The sequence below is a fragment of the Suillus fuscotomentosus genome (genome assembly GCF_016647785.1).
Source record: "Suillus fuscotomentosus strain FC203 chromosome Unknown F5891scaffold_170, whole genome shotgun sequence".
Lineage (NCBI taxonomy): Eukaryota > Fungi > Basidiomycota > Agaricomycetes > Boletales > Suillaceae > Suillus > Suillus fuscotomentosus.
Genome location: NW_024539682.1, coordinates 52051 through 73478, shown reverse-complemented (window position 1 = coordinate 73478; position 21428 = coordinate 52051). Strand labels below are relative to the sequence as shown.

The 21428-nt window shown below is 47.8% G+C and overlaps 4 protein-coding genes across 4 annotated transcripts; 2 read left to right on the top strand and 2 right to left on the bottom strand.

The window, feature by feature from the left end:
• Positions 1–1589: 1589 nt before the first annotated feature.
• F5891DRAFT_1216814 (uncharacterized protein) lies at positions 1590–4262 on the bottom strand (the record flags this gene model as incomplete). Its single annotated transcript, XM_041369327.1, has 8 exons — positions 1590–2112; positions 2156–2416; positions 2468–2658; positions 2689–2790; positions 2847–3069; positions 3120–3496; positions 3549–4099; positions 4155–4262. 8 exons carry the CDS (start codon positions 4260–4262, stop codon positions 1673–1675), a joined length of 2253 nt encoding a protein of 750 aa, XP_041217291.1. The 3' UTR covers positions 1590–1672.
• Positions 4263–5082: 820 nt separating this feature from the next.
• Positions 5083–5559, top strand: F5891DRAFT_1198964 (uncharacterized protein; the record flags this gene model as incomplete). Its single annotated transcript, XM_041368696.1, has 4 exons — positions 5083–5160; positions 5218–5286; positions 5339–5483; positions 5537–5559. The coding sequence occupies 4 exons, from the start codon at positions 5083–5085 to the stop codon at positions 5557–5559; spliced, it is 315 nt and encodes a 104-aa protein (XP_041217290.1).
• A 396-nt stretch (positions 5560–5955) lies between these two features.
• On the bottom strand, positions 5956–6936 carry F5891DRAFT_987627 (uncharacterized protein; the record flags this gene model as incomplete). The annotated part of the gene is made up of 5 exons (XM_041377927.1): positions 5956–5988; positions 6083–6692; positions 6743–6760; positions 6811–6855; positions 6905–6936. 5 exons carry the CDS (start codon positions 6934–6936, stop codon positions 5956–5958), a joined length of 738 nt encoding a protein of 245 aa, XP_041217289.1.
• Positions 6937–8076: 1140 nt separating this feature from the next.
• F5891DRAFT_965858 (uncharacterized protein) lies at positions 8077–9755 on the top strand (the record flags this gene model as incomplete). Its single annotated transcript, XM_041376195.1, has 4 exons — positions 8077–8624; positions 8699–8888; positions 8936–9129; positions 9248–9755. 4 exons carry the CDS (start codon positions 8077–8079, stop codon positions 9753–9755), a joined length of 1440 nt encoding a protein of 479 aa, XP_041217288.1.
• Positions 9756–21428: the final 11673 nt, after the last annotated feature.

Sequence of the window (21428 nt, the reverse complement as noted above, 5' to 3'; positions counted from 1 at the left end):
CATGTAAAAACCTAGCACAGATGTATCTCTCAGTTTAACATGCGCATGCCTGACCATTGTACTGTTATATCTACAAATCGCATCAACTAGTGTACTATCACTTGTCTATTTTGCTTGAAACTTCCCTGGGGCTGAGCTTGTGTCGGATGATCCAAATGTTGACTTCAGCACTTGCTGCCCGCGGAGAACAAAAGATTCGAAATAGACATGCTTATCAGTACAACAGACCCCGACATCTCGACAACAATTCCAACGACCAAAATCATAAAAATTATGAGACTCTTGTACATGCAATATCTTACAGCTCCATGACGACTCTCTGCAGGAACCATTCCTTAAACGTCTCGTTGGATAGGACGATGGGAACCTTCACTTGGCCCATCCAGATACTTGTCTTGTCGCATTTCTGCCTGCAAAAATGTGCCTCTCTCTACGAGACGTATGGTTGGCTTTCTTCCTCTCGCTTGCAAAAACGCAAAATGAAACTCATTGTTTTTCGCGAGGTCTTCAAAAGTATGCTGTACCGCCCTTTTCGCGTCCTTTCCTGTGAACATCGTCAGCGCAGTCACGCGTAGGAGCCCCGAAGCAAGCACGAACCTATTTCCCCTTCAATCTCTACCAATTACCCATAAGTAACTGGAGCGATTCGGTCGTCAGATACAACAGTGAAATCTATGATCTGGCTGATTCACCGTTCAGATGCAGATACGATCACGTTCGTCAGTGGCGACTCTGTACATGTTGATCCATACGCCAGATTAAGTGAGCCGCTCCCTCAGCAGGCATCTCGGTTGCAAAGTCGCAAATCAATCATCTGGTAACTCACTCTCGCCTATGAAGGTAATTGATGACGGGTAATCCGTCGTCTGGCGCAAAGCCTTTAACGACGACGACATCGCCAATGCGGTATCTCCACATGCCGTTGCGGGTCGTCAAGACGGGCTCGTAATGCCCTCCAGTCTCAAGCTCCTACTGCGGCAGGGATGAATATACAAAGCCGGAATGCAGTAAATGGTTTCTACAGCGGACAATACACGCTCAGAAGGCTCGTTGGAATGCACGTCCAGATACTCGGTGACCCCATTTACAGGCACTACTTTGAAGTCGGTATTAGGATTGCCGTTGAAATATGGTAGGGCGATAGAACATTCTGAACTGCCATAACCAGGACTCCAGGAGCCGGCATCGTGACAGAAGGTTCGAGGATATGAGCAACCTTGTTTCGATTCGATCAGTTAGTTGCATAGTAAACCTTCCACATTTGAGGTGCCTTTGGAACGGATGCAGCAGCGGAGCCTCCAGTGATCCCGCACCTGTGACTCCCGCATAAGGACAGTAATAATAGGCGATAACACATAGGGTTCGCACCTGTAAGACGAGGCAAAATCAGCGTGTCAGAGCCTCCTTCTATATTGTTTGAATAAAGAGGAACTTTATACTGCTAGGACGTAGGTAGCACTGTACTACCACCGGCATGTCGGCAATGCTGTGACGTGTTCCCGGCACCGGCTAATAATATCCGAATGTTCGTGCTCGCTGTGTCGTACGATGAGCTCACGTATCTCATGATGATGTGAACGTATTGGAGGCGCGTTTCGACGCATGGCATTCAAGTAAGTATCACGATACGTGTATCAGTACAATAGCATATGTAAACTAGACTCGGACTATACTAACTCTCATCGTCAGTATTGCCATGAAGTTCAAGCTGCGAGAAATCATCAGCAATGCGTAGGACATCTTGAAGACTCCTTGATACTTCCTCTGCTACTTCCTCTTCCTCTTCCTCGCCATCCAAATCATCTTGAGTGTCTGAATCTACGGATGCACCTTTATCTAACGGCATGTGTTCTGTAAGTAGCGCTGATGGAATCCACGCGTTTGATGTGCTGGCGCTGTCCCCGAGACTGGTGTTAATGCTGGCACCTGGTGTTATTATCCCGCTGAAACCACTGAGCCTAGATATATCGTAGAGCCGGTTCAAATGCCGTGAGTTGAATCGTCCTCGAATATTTCGATGTAACGCAACCTGATGGGCAAGAGCCGGGTTTGCATCCTTCAATTGATCTTCGCACCTCCGCAGATAAATGTCCTCATCTTGTATATATGTCGCTAGGCGTCGTGTCTTCGATATTCAAGCGTTGTATCTCCTCACGTGCCCGACACATTTTGAAGTATAGGTCCATCGCGCTACGAGCACCGGGTGATGACCAAGGATGTCGAGACACATCTGCACGCGTGTCATGTAGCAGATCGAAGTCTGCGAGAAATGCGTACTCCACAACATCTTCCCACTTGAGAGTCTGGCGTGGGGGGTACATCGAGCTGGCGATGGAGTTGTACGTGTTTAGAGCAGATCGGATAGCGACAGAACGAGTCTGTAGTGCTTTAGCTATATGCTTCCTTAGTTTATAGCCTTATGTAGTATTAGAATTAGCGTCGCAAACAAGATATCCCGAAAACTCACCTGTGCCTGCCCGATTCATCTTCGTCAGCTCAAATATGCGTGCCACAATTAATCCTTCGAGGCGATCCAGTGCACGCTGGTATTTCCGGTTTGCAACGAGTCTTCCAACTTTCTGCCATTGCGGATCTTCGGGAGTCCAGCGTTTCTCGACCTCAAGCTTGCACTCGAGTGCTTGAACGACTTTAATGTGCCTCTCATAATCCTCCAGGGCGTGCCGTCACGCAGTTTCGGCTTTCTGGGTGTTTTTTGCCTGCACATCATACGAGGCAGCCTCCAGGTGAGATGAGCCCTGGAAAGCTGACATTGCAGCGTCCAGAGCCTCCCTATGCAAATTTTGTGTCAGCGAGTGCAAGGCCCGTACCTCGGAAACTGAACTCACTTGCTCGCAGTAAGACTCGTCAACTTTTGCCAATATTCCATCTGCAACGTTTCGTCCTCAGGTTCTCGCGTCAGACTTTGTAGATATACCTTCTCTTCCTCCAGCCATTGCTCGAAAACAGTCTCATCCGGGATTTTGAGATCTCGTATAAGCGTTGGAAGGGTCGCATTACCATCATTCAAGATAGCAAGTGCCTGCTTGTAGTTGCTGTATAAAAAATCGGCTACGAAAATTATGTCAGCACGTGATCACGTCTTACAATGAACAGCTTACAAAGATTGGCGTATACTTCGAAGTTGTCGTTGTGCTCGAAATAGGCGTCGATGGCCTGTTGTCGATGGAATACACTTGCATAACGTAGTGCGGACGCTAGGGAATTAGATTTAGAAAATGTCCGTTCGCACGTTTCCAGGTCCTCGAGTCCTAAACCTTTGATGTAAGTAGTAAGTGAGAAAAGCTGGCACAATCGCCTGTGCGCATGCCCATGGAAGGCACCAACGAGACAAGTGTGTTGCAGTGAGCGTGCGAGAGGTCCAATGGAACTGTTGTCAAGTGTCGTCTTGAACTGACAACCTATATTGTATCCACCACCCAATTGTTTCCCGAACACGTCCATCAATTTTGACACGACAGCCAGAGGATACTTCGCACTATTGAGACAGTTATTAATTTAAAAAATAGCATACAACAGACATTACTTACAGCTCACCGCTCTGCACCATGTCTGCGATGACGAGAGAAAACCCATGGCGACAGACGGCCACAAATATACCAGTCTCGTCATAGATACCCCAAGCCTTCTTCGTCTTGGCGTCGTCCATGTTTTTCCATCGCCCGGCGCAGGAGTTATCTGTAGGCTCGTTTTCTACAATAATATTATCCACAGCGGTGGTGTCCGATATGTCCGAAGCGAACTGGTTGACAAATGTGCGGGGTAGGTAGCGGTCACTGGTGAGTTGCTGACCTGTAGGAAGTTCAGAGGATGGACCTAGAGACTCGCCATCATGATCTAAAGACCGTCGGAGCACTCGTTTCAAGGAATCATTGCCATCCATCGCGTATAGTAGCTTGAATGTTAGATCTTCTTCGTCCACTAACTCATATGTGCAAGCAGGGCACACATGTTTAAGACGCCAATCCGGCGAGTCACGGCGAAGTGATTTGGCCACCATTGCCGCCACGCAACGTCGTACCTGGAGGTACAGGTCGAATGCAATGGAGAATTGGCATGATAGGTGCCTATGAAATTCGGCCTAGATGAATTCAGTGCCAGGCATGTACATAGAATAATGTAAAGAATGTACTTACCCCCCGTAAATCACACAGCGACTTGACAAAGGCCTGAATGGAAAGGTGAGGACTTCGAAGATGTACGATACGGTAAAACTCGAGGACTTCTGTCGTTATCCCCACCATCGGTGATGTAGGTGAACAAGGCAAAATGCCTTGACGAATGAGAGCTGAGGCGATGGTGCGGTCGGTAGTCAGTATTTGGAGCGTCACTTTCTCAGCGCCTGTAGAAGCGCCCGCACATGCCGTCACTAATTAGTATGTAATAACTTCCAATCAAACCAATCACTCACAAAACGCATCTACCACGCTCATTGTCCATTGTCCACAGGTGGTATCGTTCTCGAGGTGTGTGTCTTCACGGCGCAGTTGGTCAAAAAAGCCTGTGAAGCCTACCTTATATTTGGCCAGGCTCCATTCAAGATACGCGTCAGTCATCGCCGGCATTTGCTCAGCGAACGCTTGGTTCCTGCGCAGGATCCGGTCACGACGACTACGATTATCGACGCGTCGTACACGATCCTTTCTGTTTAAAAAGGTGTGTGTCAGTTATTAACTCTCAAATGATAATGCTCACTTGTTCCAACAGTCTCCTAAAACACCTCTGACGAGGTCGCTGAACTCGCCTCCAGCGTGGCTGATGGGCAGTGGCTCTGTGCCGTTCAAGACATCGTCAAAATCATCGTCCTGCCATCCCGCATCATCCTCGATATTGGGACAGCTGACATCTCTCATAGCTTCCAGTGCTCGTCGCTCATCAAGGCTCATTGCTATAAACGAGGTTAGTTTTTTGCTTGTTTAATTGGCTTGTGTACTGAGGCTTGCCTTGTAGACGTATTTGCCGTCGCTCATTGGAAGTCGCCGCCTGCTGAACCAGTTCCCAGTGCTTGAACACCTTCGACACAGACCTGACGGGCAGCCCGTTCTTGTCTCTGGAGGACCCAATATGCCGGATCGATCGCAGGGAGAGATTTGTCCGAATCCGCCGCTGGTGTGCTCGCATTATTATCTACAGCCCTCTAGTGTTGGTAAGGTTTTGTGCTTTTCAATTCACATGACTGATTATCGGTACATACTACAGTGTCTATTCGACCTGATCACAAAGTTGGGGAAAATGCTATGGGAGAATGCACTTCTCAACGCGCAAAAGGTGCGATGACATCTATGTTTTTGTAGCCTATGTTGACTTCGGCGATGCGTAGGTGACCGAACTCAATCCTTCGTCTCACGTTGGATACCAGTTGACACATGCAGCGCTGCATGGTGCGCAACATTACGATGCAGCTATCGAAGCCTTCAAAATCATGTTGTCCAAGTTGGACGATTCTCCCGAAGCGTGGATGCAAGGTAAGCCTTGGGACACTCTTGCATAATCTCGAAACACCTATCTCGTTTTGCAGACAATTCCTCTGTGCAACACTGACCCCTAGATCTAAATTATTTAGTTTGAATTGTGAGTGCTACCTGTAGTAGACTGAATAAATACTTTGTCTCTTACTCCTGCTGTGATATCATGAGTCTGTAAATGTGTTGAATATGTCTGTATTGTGTAGCACCTAAGGCCTAAGTAGTTGAACAATGAATTGTTTAATCGCTGTACTAGCGAACAGCGTCAGTGTGACATCCGAGTTCGTGCAATAACAACTACTTGAATCACCATCATAATCGTAAATGACACTCATAACACTTTGTTTCGGCTTCGGCTCATGTATTGTATGTCAGGTTCTTGCTATTGAAGCATCCTGTTTGTTCAAAAATTCATAATATGGTGTTGTTCAGGATGCCGGGGATTCGAAGACACATGTTCGCTATGAGTTCGCTATGAATTCGCTATCCGTTCACTATCTGTTCGCTATCCATTCAATATCTGTAGGTTTTATGTTCATCCATTGCATTCACTTGGGTACTCGAAGGGCTTCTACATTGTAAAAATCCTAGTGACGTACTGTATCTAGTTTGACTTCGAAGAATTTTACCTCTGAAAGGACTAAAACTAGTAAGTCGTACAGTAGGATGGCATCGTACTTAAGGCGCTCCCTGCAATATGAGCAGTGTGTGTGCACGACATCCCGAATACTTTCCAGTAGCATCCTCCCATCCATAGCTCGTTGTGCGACTTGATCAAAGAATAAAGTAGCGGCCTGTTCTCCCTTTGCGCGAGAGCATGCAAGTTCTGTATCAAACACTTCATTCCACGTGGTGCTTTCTGACCCCCAGTCCTTCTGCCATTGTCCAATGAGGATTTCAAGTGCTTGCAGTGTTGGAACATCGCAAGAGCATGGTAGATCGTTGTCCATGCTGAGGATACTGTCATCATGATCGAACTGATCATGACTGTCCGATGGATCGTTTTCCATGCTGAGGACACTGTCGTCATGATTAAACTGACCATAACTGTTGTGCGATGGGGGTGAACCGATGGCCACAATATCTTCGCCGTCTGATGGGGGTGATCCGATGGCCACAATATCTTCGCCATCTGATGGGGGTGATCCGATGGCAGCCATGCCTTCGTCATCGAATGGGCTGTCAACGTGAGACTGGATTCCTTTTTTCCTATTGATCGATTAGTACCGAATTCAAATGAAAGATAAATGTTTACTTACTTGAGATTTGCTCTATTGCTGCCAGGATTCACATAAGTAAATGAAATTGAGAATGGATATAGGCTCACCGAGCTGTGCGAACACGCGCCTTCGCATTTTGAGAGTCTCGAACACTGAAGGAAGGTAAGTAAGGTTCTCTGTGAGTTGAGTACATCGACTTACCCTGGCTTGGCGAGCCAACGTTGTGTGGCCATGCGCTGCCTCGAGGAAGGACTGCAGGATCTGCTCCAACGACCCTTGAATTTGGTGTTAGAAAAACCACTCAGATGTTGGCGTTTGAGCTTACCATGCTGGCAAAAGGATGGAACGAAAGACGAACCTCCGTGAGACATCGATAATCAATAACATATGCCTTAGCAACATGAAAATTACAGGTGCCAGCAGGATTACCGCTGTCTGGTCACCGGTGATGATCGACAAGTTTGACAGTATCTGTCGTAGTTTCAAGGTACCGTGTGCGTTGTGTGCGGAAGTATAATACTCATTCTCAATTACTATATTAGGCAATCGTTGTTGGTCCAAATATTATGTACGTCTGCCAAGCTTAGCCTTCGCCATGGCGTGTCTCATCTTGTGAGTGGCTTACATTCATATTGCTCTCACTGATTAACTGACTCGCAACTCATACCAGGTTCAACTCAAAGATACCATGGTGTCTGGCTGTTGTTCTGCATATCATGACCCATCGTTGTGAGGCTCCAACGAACCTTGCTGATCAGACCGACAATCACGAACATATGGTCAATTTCGCGGATCAGCTCGGAATATACCTCGACGAATATATCACCAGCTTGAGCTCTGTGGATCAGCTCGGAATATACCTCGACGAATATATCGCCAGCTTGACGAGGGAAGTGACTCGATCTCTGTGAGTGGATCTCTGGTGCAGTGCTCAATGCTTATGTTTTATATTCCAGTGGTGTTTGCAGTTGCAGCTCAAAATTCAGCAGACAGGGACATGAGGCATGCAGTAAAGGTACGTCTCGTCAGTATCACATTCTACACCGCCTCATGTGGCCTTAGCGGTTTCATATCAATGTTGCAATAGCTCTGTAGCAACGCACATGTCGTGTCACGCGTTGTTTGTTTGCATCATCCGTGCCAATAGACACATACCGTCAAATTTTGTAGGCACATCTGCACACCAGCAATTCTTCACCACACCGACTACCATGAGCTATATCTACTATGCTAACGACTGCGAAGGTGACAGCAATTTCACCAATACCACCTCTACCAGATACTTCCCAAATCTCCTGACCGAAAGTGAAGGTCCCGATGATGAGTTTCTCTCGATCAACGAGATCGATTGGGACAACCCAGCACTCTACACCATGCCGCTTACGAGCGACGAGATAGCAGCTCTCACGTCCAATACTACAGCCACCAACAACACACCACAGCTCCCTACCCCCTCATTAGTCACAAACTCGCACCCCGATCTCCCTGCTACCCCACCAGTCACAACTTCAAACTCGCCCCCTGATATTCCTCCTGGTGAACCTTCTGAAACACACTCCCTCAGTCATGAGAGTTCAGAGCCCCTGTGCCAGGCTAATTCATCCAGCTGGGCAGCACGGAACCCAACACACCCTATCATCCGTCCTCGTACACCACCGCCTCGACTCACAGATGCACAGAAGGCTTCTCGCAAGATCAAGAGGGACCAAAAGATTGAGAGAATGAAGCGCTTACACGATGCCGTCGCTGGATATCTGGACGAACAGAAAACGAAGATTGAAGCACTGTCACGGGCTCACAACGTCACTCCGAAGCAAATTAACAATATCATTGGGAGTCAGACACACTATCGCACATCACGCAAGAGTCAATTAATCAATGCCCTTGTTCACGCCAAGGCAATGGAGGTGAACGTAGGTGAGTCGAATGAGTTTTTAGTTCTTGATGATATTGGGCTACTTATCTATGTTGATTAGATCTACCTGCAGGCTCTAGATACAGTTTGGCGGAGCTCCGCGACATGGTCGCAAATGACCCTCAAACGAAAAGTTTGACAAAGGACGAAAAGGCCGCTCACATCATGGCCCTCGAGGAGTATCGTGAAAAGAAGGTAGTCAGTATTCGAGCGAACAATTTGGCAGCTGCACGGGATGTTCTCGTCACGACAGAGAGGATTGTCAAGGAGGTGAGTTTGCTTTCATCTCGACTACAATAAACTGACTCTTTTTGAAGCTCGATGACTTGCGAATTCGCACTGGCATCTATGCAACATTGTTCGTTGTCCGCGGTCACATTAACGACACGACTCAAAGTGCCATGCACGGCACGGATAACTCAGAGGATTTTTGGGAGGACGTGTACGAGCACCCCATGGCTGACTTTCTCAGGCAATACGAGCAATGGGCTTGTACCCAGAATCAAAGTAAGTCTTAGTTCACACTGTCTTTTTATCTTGTTCATTGTCCCATAGATCTCAATGAACGTGATTCCTTAGAGGCGGTACGGAAACAGGTACGGAAATTGATTATTTGGGGCCTGGGTGAGCAACAACATTGTCTGTGTGCGCTGTCCCCATCTAACATCATCTCCAGTCTCAATCACCGGCAAAAAGGACATAGTTATGAACTACACCAACTACGAAACAGCTATCGTCGAAGCCTATGGGGTGCGCCTTGTAGGATGGCCTGAAGGTGTCGACTTTATCAGCCCGTCGAACATTGGCACAGTAGGTGACATTCGCAGGCTTCGGGACGCACTCAAGACTAGAATGTGCTCTTGGACCACTCTGTCACCAGCGGAAGTCAAGGCTCACACCGCTGAACTCGATGCATGCCGGTCAGCTGGGGAGGTGGTTCGCAAGCCACGAAAAAAGCGTTCGGACGCTGGAGTAGCTCGGAAGCGCAAGGTTCCGCCCACATCAAACAAGAATAATCGAAAATCATCAAAGAGGGCGAAGGAGGCCCCTGCTCGGCTTCGGGAAGCCCCAAAAAGTGCTGAATTTGTAGAGTCATCTGACGAGGAGGAGGAGGAGGAGGAGGAGGAGGATGAATAATGATATTACATAGCCTTACTTACTTTATGGACACAGAGGGTTTATGTACGTATCGTGATACTTACTTGAATGCCATGCGTCGAAACGCGCCTCCAATACGTTCACATCATCATGAGATACGTGAGCTCATCGTACGACACAGCGAGCACGAACATTCGGATATTATTAGCCGGTGCCGGGAACACGTCACAGCATTGCCGACATGCCGGTGGTAGTACAGTGCTACCTACGTCCTAGCAGTATAAAGTTCCTCTTTATTCAAACAATATAGAAGGAGGCTCTGACACGCTGATTTTGCCTCGTCTTACAGGTGCGAACCCTATGTGTTATCGCCTATTATTACTGTCCTTATGCGGGAGTCACAGGTGTGATCCCGATGAACTTTTTAAAGTCAGGCCACACACGGACGGCCCATCCCTGGATTCCAGGAGGTCCAATTTCGCGAAGTTCGGCAGCACGAATAAGGTTTGGAGTAAAATGTTTCTGAGAGGATTTGTGAGTTGAATGAAAAGTAATAATCACCGCAGATACAACCTCCAAAGGTTCTCCTCTATGTATTGCAATAGATTGACGAATACATTGGCGAAGAGGGCGCGGATGGTTGTCACCCGACGGTCAGCGAGTGCAAATAGCGCGTTCAAAAGGAAGAAAGCACGAAAGCCCTTCAACAAGGAAATCGCGTACGGATCTGTTTTCCCCGGAATTACAAGCGGGCTGGATATCAGCAGGTGCAAGGGAAAGAAAGCAGCACAACGGACTTACCCCACAAGTTGAGTCTGTCCATGTCATGCTCGATGTCCCAATTCTTTTGCATTCGGAGAAAACCGACGGTTAAAGAGCAGACCGGCAACGTCTTGGAGCTCTGACCACCCTCACTATACAATTTCAGGACTTGCCCGATACTCAAAGAAGATGGTGATAAGGTACTACCCTCTGAACGAGGAAGCCACAGATATAGAGGGTGGTGCAACAAGTGCGGAGCGGGCCAGTATGTTGGAAGCATCTTTAATGATTTGCCAGATGTCATGCTGGACATGGCTAAGCAGTAGGGCAGTCCTGGGGCGAATAGGTCTGTTACGTCGGACTTCTTGCATTGGGTCGCGAAAAACTTTGCTATGTATGGTTTGTGAGGCTCATAGTCTGTGGTAGGAACAAATTCTCGGAAGCTATGTAGAAAATGAATATCGTCCTTCGAGTCATTTTGCGCGATGGCCTCGCGGAAGTTTGCCAACTCGGGAGCATATTGAGCATACTGAAATTCGGTCGTATAAACTGGAGCAGGGCTTGGTCTATGTGCTCCTTTACCCGCTGAGTGAGTTCGGCGGACAAGGAATCCAGTAGATCAGTGTCAGAACGAGACATCAGTTTGATATGGTGTAAAGTTGGAATGCGACATTATATAGTCGAAGGCTTGTATCACCTGATGGGATCGACCTGCAGCGTCTCGCGTGAGCCTTACTACGCACTTCTTAGAGTAGGCTCAAAGCCCAAGAAGTGCAAGTGTCGCGTTGTGCTGACCTTTACACAACAGGAATATCCAAAGAGGTGACCATATATAATGCATGTGCTTACCTGAGAATGTGGCATATCAACCAGTATACCGGTACCATATGAAGATGAGATGATATCCCCCGTACATTTTCTATAATCAGCATCCTATACATCGCGTCATATTCAAATTGAATCACTCATCGGCATCTATAAACAAAATCTCCTAATGTGCAAAGCCGTCCTGCGCTTGCCAAAAAGATCTCAGTTGTATGCAATTGTGACTGACTGAATGGATCAAGTCCATGATCTTCGATGATTCTGCCTGTCACTGCTCTTATTCGGGGATGAGCATCTTGAAATGCACCATGTGAAAATGGTGGTTTATGCGCGAACATTAATGGGGTTGATAGTGAATAATAAGGAGAGACGTACGGTCCTACTCGTATCTGGTTTCCCGTAAGGTCGTTAAACCGTAAAAGAAGACAGTCGAACATTGATCAATGCCATTGAATTGCATTGTGCGCATGGTGTTCGATGAGTATCGCTGCATTTACTCTGAAATTGGTGCGGATTGACGGCACATTAATACGGCTCCAGCAATCGATCATGACGCAGTACGGTACCGAGCATACTGCCACGTGTACAGATATGTTCAAGTAGATGCAGGTTTTGCTTTTCTAGGCTATCGTACACCCGCTGACACACGATTTCGTGCACCGCGAGACGCCTGGAAAAATTTAGCGTCAGCTAGACTACCTGAAAGGTGTCGACACAGCGTCTTTCTCCTTCGGGTAGGACGAAACGGTAGTTAGTTCCAGCAGTAATGCAACAGGATCATCTATATCGGTTTGCAGATCTGCTTTCAGTTCTACCTCGGAACAAGGAATCAGGCAGAAATACCTGCATGTCACGACGAGTAGGGATGTTAAACGTCGCTTGGAACTTCCCGCGTTGCACATCTTCATAGGCAGACACGTGTAGCCTATGTGTTCCGCTTCACTGCAAAAAAATGCGGGCGAAGAGGAAGCGGAGGTAGTCTGGGAGTGCAAATAGTGCATTCAAAATGAGAAAAGCACGACAGCCCCACGTATGGATTTGTTTTCCGAATTCAAAGTTACCTGGGATATCAGCAGGTGCAAGGAAAAGCAGCACAACGGACTTACCCCATGAGTAGAGTCTGTCCATATCATGCTCGATGATCCAGTTCATTTGCATTCGCATATAACCGAGGGTTACCAAGTAGACGCCAACGTCTTGGAGTTCTGACCGTCCTCGCCACACAATTTCAAGACTTGCAAGATACCCGAAGGGGATGGCGATGAGACGCTACCCTTGAATGAGGTGCCAGGTCGGTATGTTGGAAATGCCTTTACTGATTTGCCGGATGTCGTACTACCGTTGGACACGGCTAAACAGTACTAGGGTGTGGCAAGGGTGTGGATTCGTGATATCATTGAATTCCAACCTGTCAAGTATCAATCATCCGCCAGTCAATGCAGTTCAGATATCACGTGGTCTGCCCAGAGAATTGTAACTATATGCAAGTGCGGAAAGGTAAGACATTCCAGCCGGCTTGTACAATATGTCATTATTTTACAACTCCGTGATAACTTTCTGCAGGAGCCATTCCCTAAACGATGGGTCGGATAAGACGATGGGAACCTTCACTTGGGCCATCGAGACGTTTGTCTTCTCGCATTTCTGCCTGCGATATTCAGTGAACGTGCCCTTCTTCACGAGACGGACAGTTGGCTTCCTTGCTCTTCCTTGCCAAAAAGCCATATGATACTCATTGTTTTCCATGAGGTCTTCAAAAATTTGCTGTGTTGCCATTTTCGCCTCCATTCCTGCGAATATAAATGAGCGCAGTCGCGTGGAAGAGTACGAAGTAAGCACGAACCTATATCACCTCCAATTTCTACCAAGTACCCATAAGTGACTGGCGTGTCTCGGTCGTCGGCCACAACAGTGAAATCTATGATTTGGCCGATCCATCGTTCAGACGCAGATACGATCGCATCCGTCAATTGCGACTCTGTACACGCTGTTCCATACGCCAGTCCAAGTGAGCCACTTCTCGGCGGGCGCTTCAGCTGCTAAGCCACAAATCAATCATATCGTAACTTACTCTCGCCTATGAAGGTAATTGATGACAGGTAATCCATCATCTGGCGCAAAGCCTTTAACGACGACGACATCGCCGATACGGTATCTCCACAGGCCATTACGAGTCGTCAAGACGGGTTCATAATGCCCTCCAGTCTCAAGCTCCCACTGCGACAGGGATGAGTACACAAAGCCGGAATGCTGTAGATGGATCTTACAGCAGACAATACACGCTCAGAAGGCTCGTTGGAACGCACGTCCAGATACTCGGTGACCCCATCTACGGGCACCACCTTGAAGTCGGTATTAGGGTTGCCGTTCAAATATGGTATGGCGATATAACATTCAGAGCTGCCATAACAAGGAGACTGCATGGCAACAGAGGGTCCGAGGACATGAGTAACCTTATGTCGCTGAGTTTCCAATTGCACAGTAAACCTTCCACACTTGACATACCTTTGGAACGGATGCAGCGGCGGGGCCTCCGGTGATCCCGATAAATTTTTCCAAGTCAGGCCATACACGGACTGCCCAGCCCTCGATACCAGGAGGTCCGATTTCGCGAAGCTCAGCAGCACGGATAGGGTTTGGAGTAAAATGTTTCTGAGACAAACTGTGAGTTGAATGAGATGTAAAATCAACGTAAATACAACCTCCAAAGGTTCTCGCACGTGCTCTAGGTTTTCCATGTCTGGAATGATCCCTTTCGCGATGCAGTCGATGAGGAGAGTCCACTCATCCTCTATGTATTGCAAAAAATTGACGAATACACTGGCGAAGAGGAAGCGGATAGTTGTCACACGGCAGTCTGTGAGTGCAAATAGCGCATTCAAAATGAAGAAAGCACGATAGTTCTTCACCAAGGAAATCGCGTATGGGCCCGTTTTCCCTGGAACTGACAGTTGCCTAGATATCAGTAGATGCAAGGGAAAATAATACAACGAACTTACCCCATAATTCGAGTCTGTCCATATCATGCTCGATGTCCCAGTTCATTTGCATTCGCAGAAAACCGACGGTTACCGAGCAGACCGGCAACATCTTGGAGCTCTGACCATCCTCGAGATCCATTTTCAGGGCTTGCCCGAAACTCAAAGAAGATGGTGATAAGGTACTACCCTCTGAGTCGCGAAGCGACAAATATAAGGGATGATGCAAAAGGTGCGATGCAGGTCGATATATTGGGAATGTTTTTGGCGCTCTTCCAGATGTCGTGCTGGAAATGGCTAAGCAGTAGGGCAGTCCTGGGGCGAACATGCTCTTTACATCAGACTCCTTGCAAGGGGTCGCAAAAAACTTGGCTATGAGCGGGCTGTAAGGTTCGTAATTCGTAGTTGGAACGAATTCTCGGAAGCTGCGCAGAAATTCTATATCATCATTCGAATTCCTCTGTGCTATAGCCTCGCGGAAGTTAGCCAACTCGGAAGCATGTTGAGCAAACTGAGACGTGGAATTTGGCCGTATGAAACCGAGCAGGGCTTGATCCAGGAGATCTTTGAGCCGCTGAGAGAGTTCAGCGGACAATGAGTGCTGGAGATCTGTAACATTGTTGCAATATGGTGTGGGGTTGGATCGCGACATCATAGTATAACGCGAGTAGTATTGTTGACTGTGTAGCCTGAAGAGATTCAAGTTAAACCTAAAGGGAAGGGAAAATTTACTATTCAGTACTCATACTAGTATATGCGTCGGCGGACACCCTCCCAGCCCAATTTTCTTGTTGTGCTGGCATCCATGATCCAGGACGACGGTCCGAAAATAAGGTAATGGAGTTAGTGTATTAAGCTCATCAAGTTGGCTCGCTGGCAATGCACGTATCATTCAAATTCAAATTAGATAAGTTGACCATCAATGGACAATCTTAACAGTCGAAAGAACGTTGGTTTGGGGGTTGTCTATAGCAGCCAGGCATCTCATAGGCGGAAATAATAAACTCGGCAGGGAGATCAGTTCAGCATTTATAAGTTCTATAACGTACAGGTTGCCGGTGAGACGGGAGCAGCGGACAGGAGGAGCAGGCAGATGGGTGCCAGGAGTCTCAGGGTCTCAGTCTCAGCCATACATAGACATGTAGCATGACACGTTGTACACACGTTCCATTCAGCCATAGCAGCCTGAGACTCTTCCTCTCCTGAGAGGCAGGGTGGAGCCGGGTCCAGTGCTCGCGGCAGAGCCCGCTACGGTCGCATCCTGAAATCACAATCAAACTTGATTCAGTGAATATGAATGTGTGTGCGTGTTTCTAGAGTGATTTAATGTGCGACTAGGTATCGACATCACCCTAAGTCTGATGTGAGAGCTCTGATAATGACCCTGCAAAGGGAGTAACAAGGTGGGTAGACAAACAAGGTCGCAGAATGACAAACAGAACAAAAGTTACAACGTTAAAGGTCCGCTAGTCCCGAAGACGGCCGCTCCTCCTTTCATCACTGACCAGCGTCCTTGATGCAGTTCTTAAAATTGACCTTCATTAACCGCATCGTTTCGTGGTCGTCAACGTAGCTGTCAAGAACGAGGCTATCTTCGCAGAAAGTACGGCATGGGACATGTTAAAGTCTTGACGCGCAATTCGATAGTGTCGTGGGCAGAACTAGATTTGCGGGCAGTTCTGCCAGCAGAACCGGTAGAACATAGCAAAACTAATGACAAAACCGGGCGAAACTCAGAGGAGGTAAATTATCCATCAACTGCAAGAAACCAGGCCGACATCAATCGATAATCACTCGGATGCGACATCCCCATAGTACCCTCTCGCACCATGATAAATTGCCGAGAACTCGTCAATGGACTTTGTACCATACTAGCCTCAACTCGCTCCAACTCATCGAAATACCTCAAGTCCGTTGATATTAAGATGATGATTCTTAACCACATTTTGCTTCTTGAGTGCATCAGATATCTTCCAGGCGGTCAAAATTGTCTTTGACAACCTTGGGGAGAGGGCGCCCTGCGGACTTAGCTAGCTTTGCCATGGATGAACAGGTAGTTCTAAACTTCTAATGTACATTTATTGGGTAGATACAGTCAGGAAACTTAGGCTCTAAGATTTGCATTGACAACTGCACAATTTATCATGAATTCATCTCATGCCTCCACGCTCCGGTACCTTTTCAACTTCTGCCAAGTCCTGCCACAGCGAATGGCGGAACAGTAGCAATCTGCCAACAACTACTGCGGCACAAAGTCACCCTTCAAATGTTCGTGACGAATGAGAACCAAAGTCTTGTATTACTAACCTGATGAGAAATAGACTTGACTTCTGCAATGTCTACCGGAAGTCCATGAGCGCCCGCTAACGCATTCAGAGTTGGTCTGCGTAGAGTCAATGCATAGTTGTCAAAAAAATGTTCACAGTATCATCATTCTGCGCCAGTACAGGTGAATAGTAACAACAGGCACAGAACAAGTTTTATTCTCTGCGAAAATCAAGAAATGACTCATGTAAAATGGACGGATATATGTACTTCTAGACACGAAAGTGGATGGCAAAGTATAGCAATTATGATCTAGGATTGTGATGATATCGGGAATGAGCCAAGGTCACACGACTCAGGAGGTAACAACAGGGCGATACTGCTCAAATGGATGCGGATACAACCCCATCATCCGCGTCCTATGCTCTATGGCGGCGTCCCAGATCTTGGCAAGTTTTGGGTCTCGACTGCACCACTGTCGCTGGTCCAGGAACACTGGTCGGAAACGTTTGCGTACAGGAGGCCCAGCAGGCGCCGATCGTTGTTCGTCAACTTCCATGGTGGCCGACTCTTCAACTAGTCTAGATGGTTGGTTTCGCGAGCGCCGCGGCGTAGAAGGACCAGGCAATGAGGAGTGTGAGCCAATAGATACGGCAATGGGAAACGCAGACTTTTGCTGTTCGTGGCGTGGTGTAGAATCTCCCCTGACAGCCTGCTCAAACGCAGTTACGGAATGTGTGGCACTTTGTGGCGCCCTGGTACGTTTTGCGGGCGTTAAAACGCTTCCGCTAGGTTTGGAAGGTGACTCAACCCGACGTCTTTTAGTCGGGGTCTCAGGCAATAGGGTGTCATCGGGATCATCGATGCTGTGGGAAAAGGCCACCACAGCACGTTTTAATGTGAGGGGCTTCGCTGGCGTGACATCCCGTGATTTGGCTTTCATAGCGGATTTGGATGGAGATTTCTGTGGCGAAGTAGAAGGGCGAGTCCGGAGTTTCGAAGGCGCCTCAGAAAATTTCATTTCTTGTAGCTCAGATTTGATGCGGCCGGCGACTGCATCGCATTCCTTGTCGAGGGCCTTCATAACAGATTTGAACGCAGGTAGACGGACGCCATGGTTTTGACAGAGTGACTTTTCTTGCACCCCCTGAACCTAAAAACACGACGTGAGTAAGAATATATTCAAAGGATATATTATGCAGACCTCCATGATCTGACATATCCAATAAAATATGGCACAAGTTACCGTACTGGCTTGATGACGCATACGAAGCATGCCAACCTTGGGGATACTGCTTTCTGCTTCGTGCATCCAATCCAAGGCCTCTTCGGCCGGCGCTACATGGTAGGTGCTAATGAGCGACCTGTAATCAAGATCCCTCGTGTGTTGTTGCGCTGTCGAGCCAAGTGCTTGCCGCACAATACTCAAAGCTTTTGTAAAGTCATTTTGACTGATGCAAGCGCTCGCGACCGCGGCCTTTTGTGACACTTCGTTATTATTCAGTCTGTAAACGAGTATCAGATGCTAGAAAATGGTGATCGGAAAACGGCGCACTCTTCTGACGCGAGATACGCGCAAATTCCTGGGAGTGCACTTGGATGAGCGACGAGATATCCAGTGCCAACCCCAGTCTTGACTTTTGTAAGTCGTAGAATCGCCTGTGCTTTCTCATATGTTTCTCCTGAGCATAGCTTTACTAGGCTCTGTCTTTCAAGTGCTGCTGCCATCGCGAAGGTGGAAGAACAAGACGCGAGCGTGACAGCTGGCGCGTGACATTTATCTACATCTGGAATGTGACAGTCCGGAACAATAAGCGCTGCAGCATCATTGATATTGACCAGACCCACAGACTGATCATCGTCGTATTGACCACTGCAGCACGCCAATATTTACGCACAAAAAGGATAGGCCAATACAAGGACTGTGCGAACAAGCCACCAAAAATTTACAGTTGTTTTTTCACCCTATCTTCACGCAATTCGATGCTTCTAAGTTCTTGCCGATTGCGATTGGCCGCGTATAAGCTGACCATCAAGCGGTACATAAAACATCGATATCAAGATATAACTATATGGTATCACAAGAAACATACTACTATGTTGCTACAGTGAGTGTGAAATATGTATGTGTATTATACTAGACTATGGAAGCCAAAATGTAACAATCGTTACGGATCTGAGAACTTCAAGGCAGAACGGTGACAGCAGAATGATCAAAGCAAGTCGACAGTGCAAGTGTATGCATATTTTTCAAAGCTAGATGTGTTAGCAAGGCGGATAAAACAACTTGAAGGTATCAGACGTCGTATTGCTCTTGCCGGAAAAATTGGCGCACGATGGAAGACTTTGGATAGAACTTGAAGTCAGGCTCACTCATGGTATAGGGATTATTTCTGACTCCTCAGGCTGGAGCGGTGGCCCCAGGTGTATGCGAAGAATAAGAACACCGTCCTCTAAAGCGACGGTGACGTCTTCCTTCTGCCAGAAAATGCGCGCTTGAGCTGCAATAACATAGGGGAATTTAGCCTACTCGCCTTGGTATCATGACGAACGGGAAGTATCCTACGAAACTTGCCATACTTTCGTTCTTTGAGCGCCATCAGACCGTCTGGAAGTGGCTGTCTGGATTCTCCTGTGATTGATACTTGTTTCACACCGTTCTGGCATCTTGACAACTCGATCTTCAGGTCGCTCTTCTTCACTCCTGGAAGTTCAAACATTGCTGTGGTCACTCTACTCTCGCTGCAAAAGAAGTAATCGGCTCTGGGTATAAAAGTCGTATTGGATGGTATGGGTGGGATGATGTGGGATGGGCTGATGATGCCGGTCCTACAATAAGATCAGGAATACATCCCTTGAATGGATGTCAATGCATGATCACGCACCTGTGTAATGAGGCAGGGGCGGGTATTTGGGCTGCTGGCATCGACGGACCCGGTGCATAACTGCTACTTGTATGTCTCACAGGTGGATTTGATTGATTCTCTCGTCTTGGGTTCGCACTCTGGGGGCGACGATATGGATGCACCGTATTGTGTGCGGGCGATGTTTTCGCTCGCACTGGTCCCACTGAATGCACACCACTGGCAGATGGTGGGCCAGAAGAGGGACTAGTGCTAGCTGCCATATGACGCGTCGTATCAACGTATATGTGAGGTCTCATTTCTTGGGACCCAGACATGACATTCTGTCTTCTTGAAGAAGGTCCTGGCGTTGATGATGCATGCAAGTGCTGTGGGACATCACTTCTGCGTTGACTTGGAACAATGGGTACGTGTTCTTGAAGCTCAATCATATGCTGTGACGTGGCGTATACATTTTGAGGCTGTTGCTGTGGATTCAAAGCGAGTTGAACAGGCTGATGGTGATCAAGTTGCTCTGGGATGTCGTTGTCGAGTTCTGTTGTCTCCCATGAATATGGTGTTGTAGGTGTTGGGGGCATTGACATATTTCCTTGGGTGTATGGGTATTGGTAAGACATTGAAAAAAAGGGGCGATGCTCCCCCGACGCGTTCTTATATACCGCGCCCATATTGCGTGACTCGAAAGCTTCCGCGGATCCGAAGCGAATATGCGTCACGTCGGGAGGACCCCGGAAATCTACAGACAATGTTGCATGATAAAATGGTTATCAATTTCAATCAAGATAGCCTAGCTACTCAACCACCAGTAGAATAACTTGGACAGAGGCCAGAGAAGTTTCTGAGTGATGTCATTAAATCTTTCACTCACGTCTGGTGTAAGTCTCCAAATACAAAGTGTGCTCGTCTCCGTCGGTGTGCGGGGTCCTGTCACGGGCGCAAATTCCCCATTTGGTACATAATAGCACATTGTTCGACCGATCGGGACGGGACCGAACATTATTACATACATGAGCTCTCCAGTAACAAAGATAGCATACAAACGATGGTAGCGTTGGAAAAATCAGAAAGTGAAGCTACAAACTTTCATGTGGATTGTCCAAGTCATCCCTCCGCTGTCGCAGATACATCCGATGACGTGGCTGAAACGTTTTGACTCTCACGGCGAGAGCGAGGAATCAATTGCCCTGTCTCCGCAACGCGTGCACCCCTTTCAATGCTCCCGTGTCTGCTCCGACTTCTATTATTGCTGACACCTACTGGGTCCACGAAACGACGCTCAATGTTTCCTCGTGCGTTCGAACCGCGCCTACTTAAAGGGACCACAGGTGACAGTGAGTGGTCGCGATGCGGTATGTATGACACCACAGGCGACCCGTATGAAGAAGACAGTGATGGTGGTGGCACTGAGGGATAGGACAACATGTGAGGAATAGTGAACGTTGATGGAGGATTTGACGTTAACGAAGCAGACGATGGTGGCGTCGTCATAGGCGTCCCATTACTGACATAACTTGTAGGATTTGTTCCGACAATAGGCGAGAATGGGAATGGTGACTCTGTCGAGGAAGGAGAATGCGATAACGGTGTATTGCTTTCTGACACATTGTTCGTTGGGCGCCGTATCGAGGAGGAAGGTCGAGGGATAGGGACACCATGGATTGCTTGCGAAGGCTGTGCCACAGATGTGCTGGGCGATGATAGATTAGATACAGATCGCCGATGCGTAGGCTGCGAATATGGGTCTGCCGAGGACAGGCCGACAAGGTTGTCGACTGACAGACCGAGCTTGAATATAAGAGGGCATGGTTAAAGACACACAAGACAGATCAAAAGCTGTTGCTCACCCGTCTCCTGTGTTCAAGGAGCTCTTCACGATACACTTCGTTTAACCGCGATACCCGCACATAGTCTCGTTCTGTATCGACTAGGCGGTTGCGCAATTGCTCGTTCTCTCGTCTCATGGTTTCCAGCATGACTTCTGCACTTGGAATCATAGGTTCTCGACCAGCCATAAACGT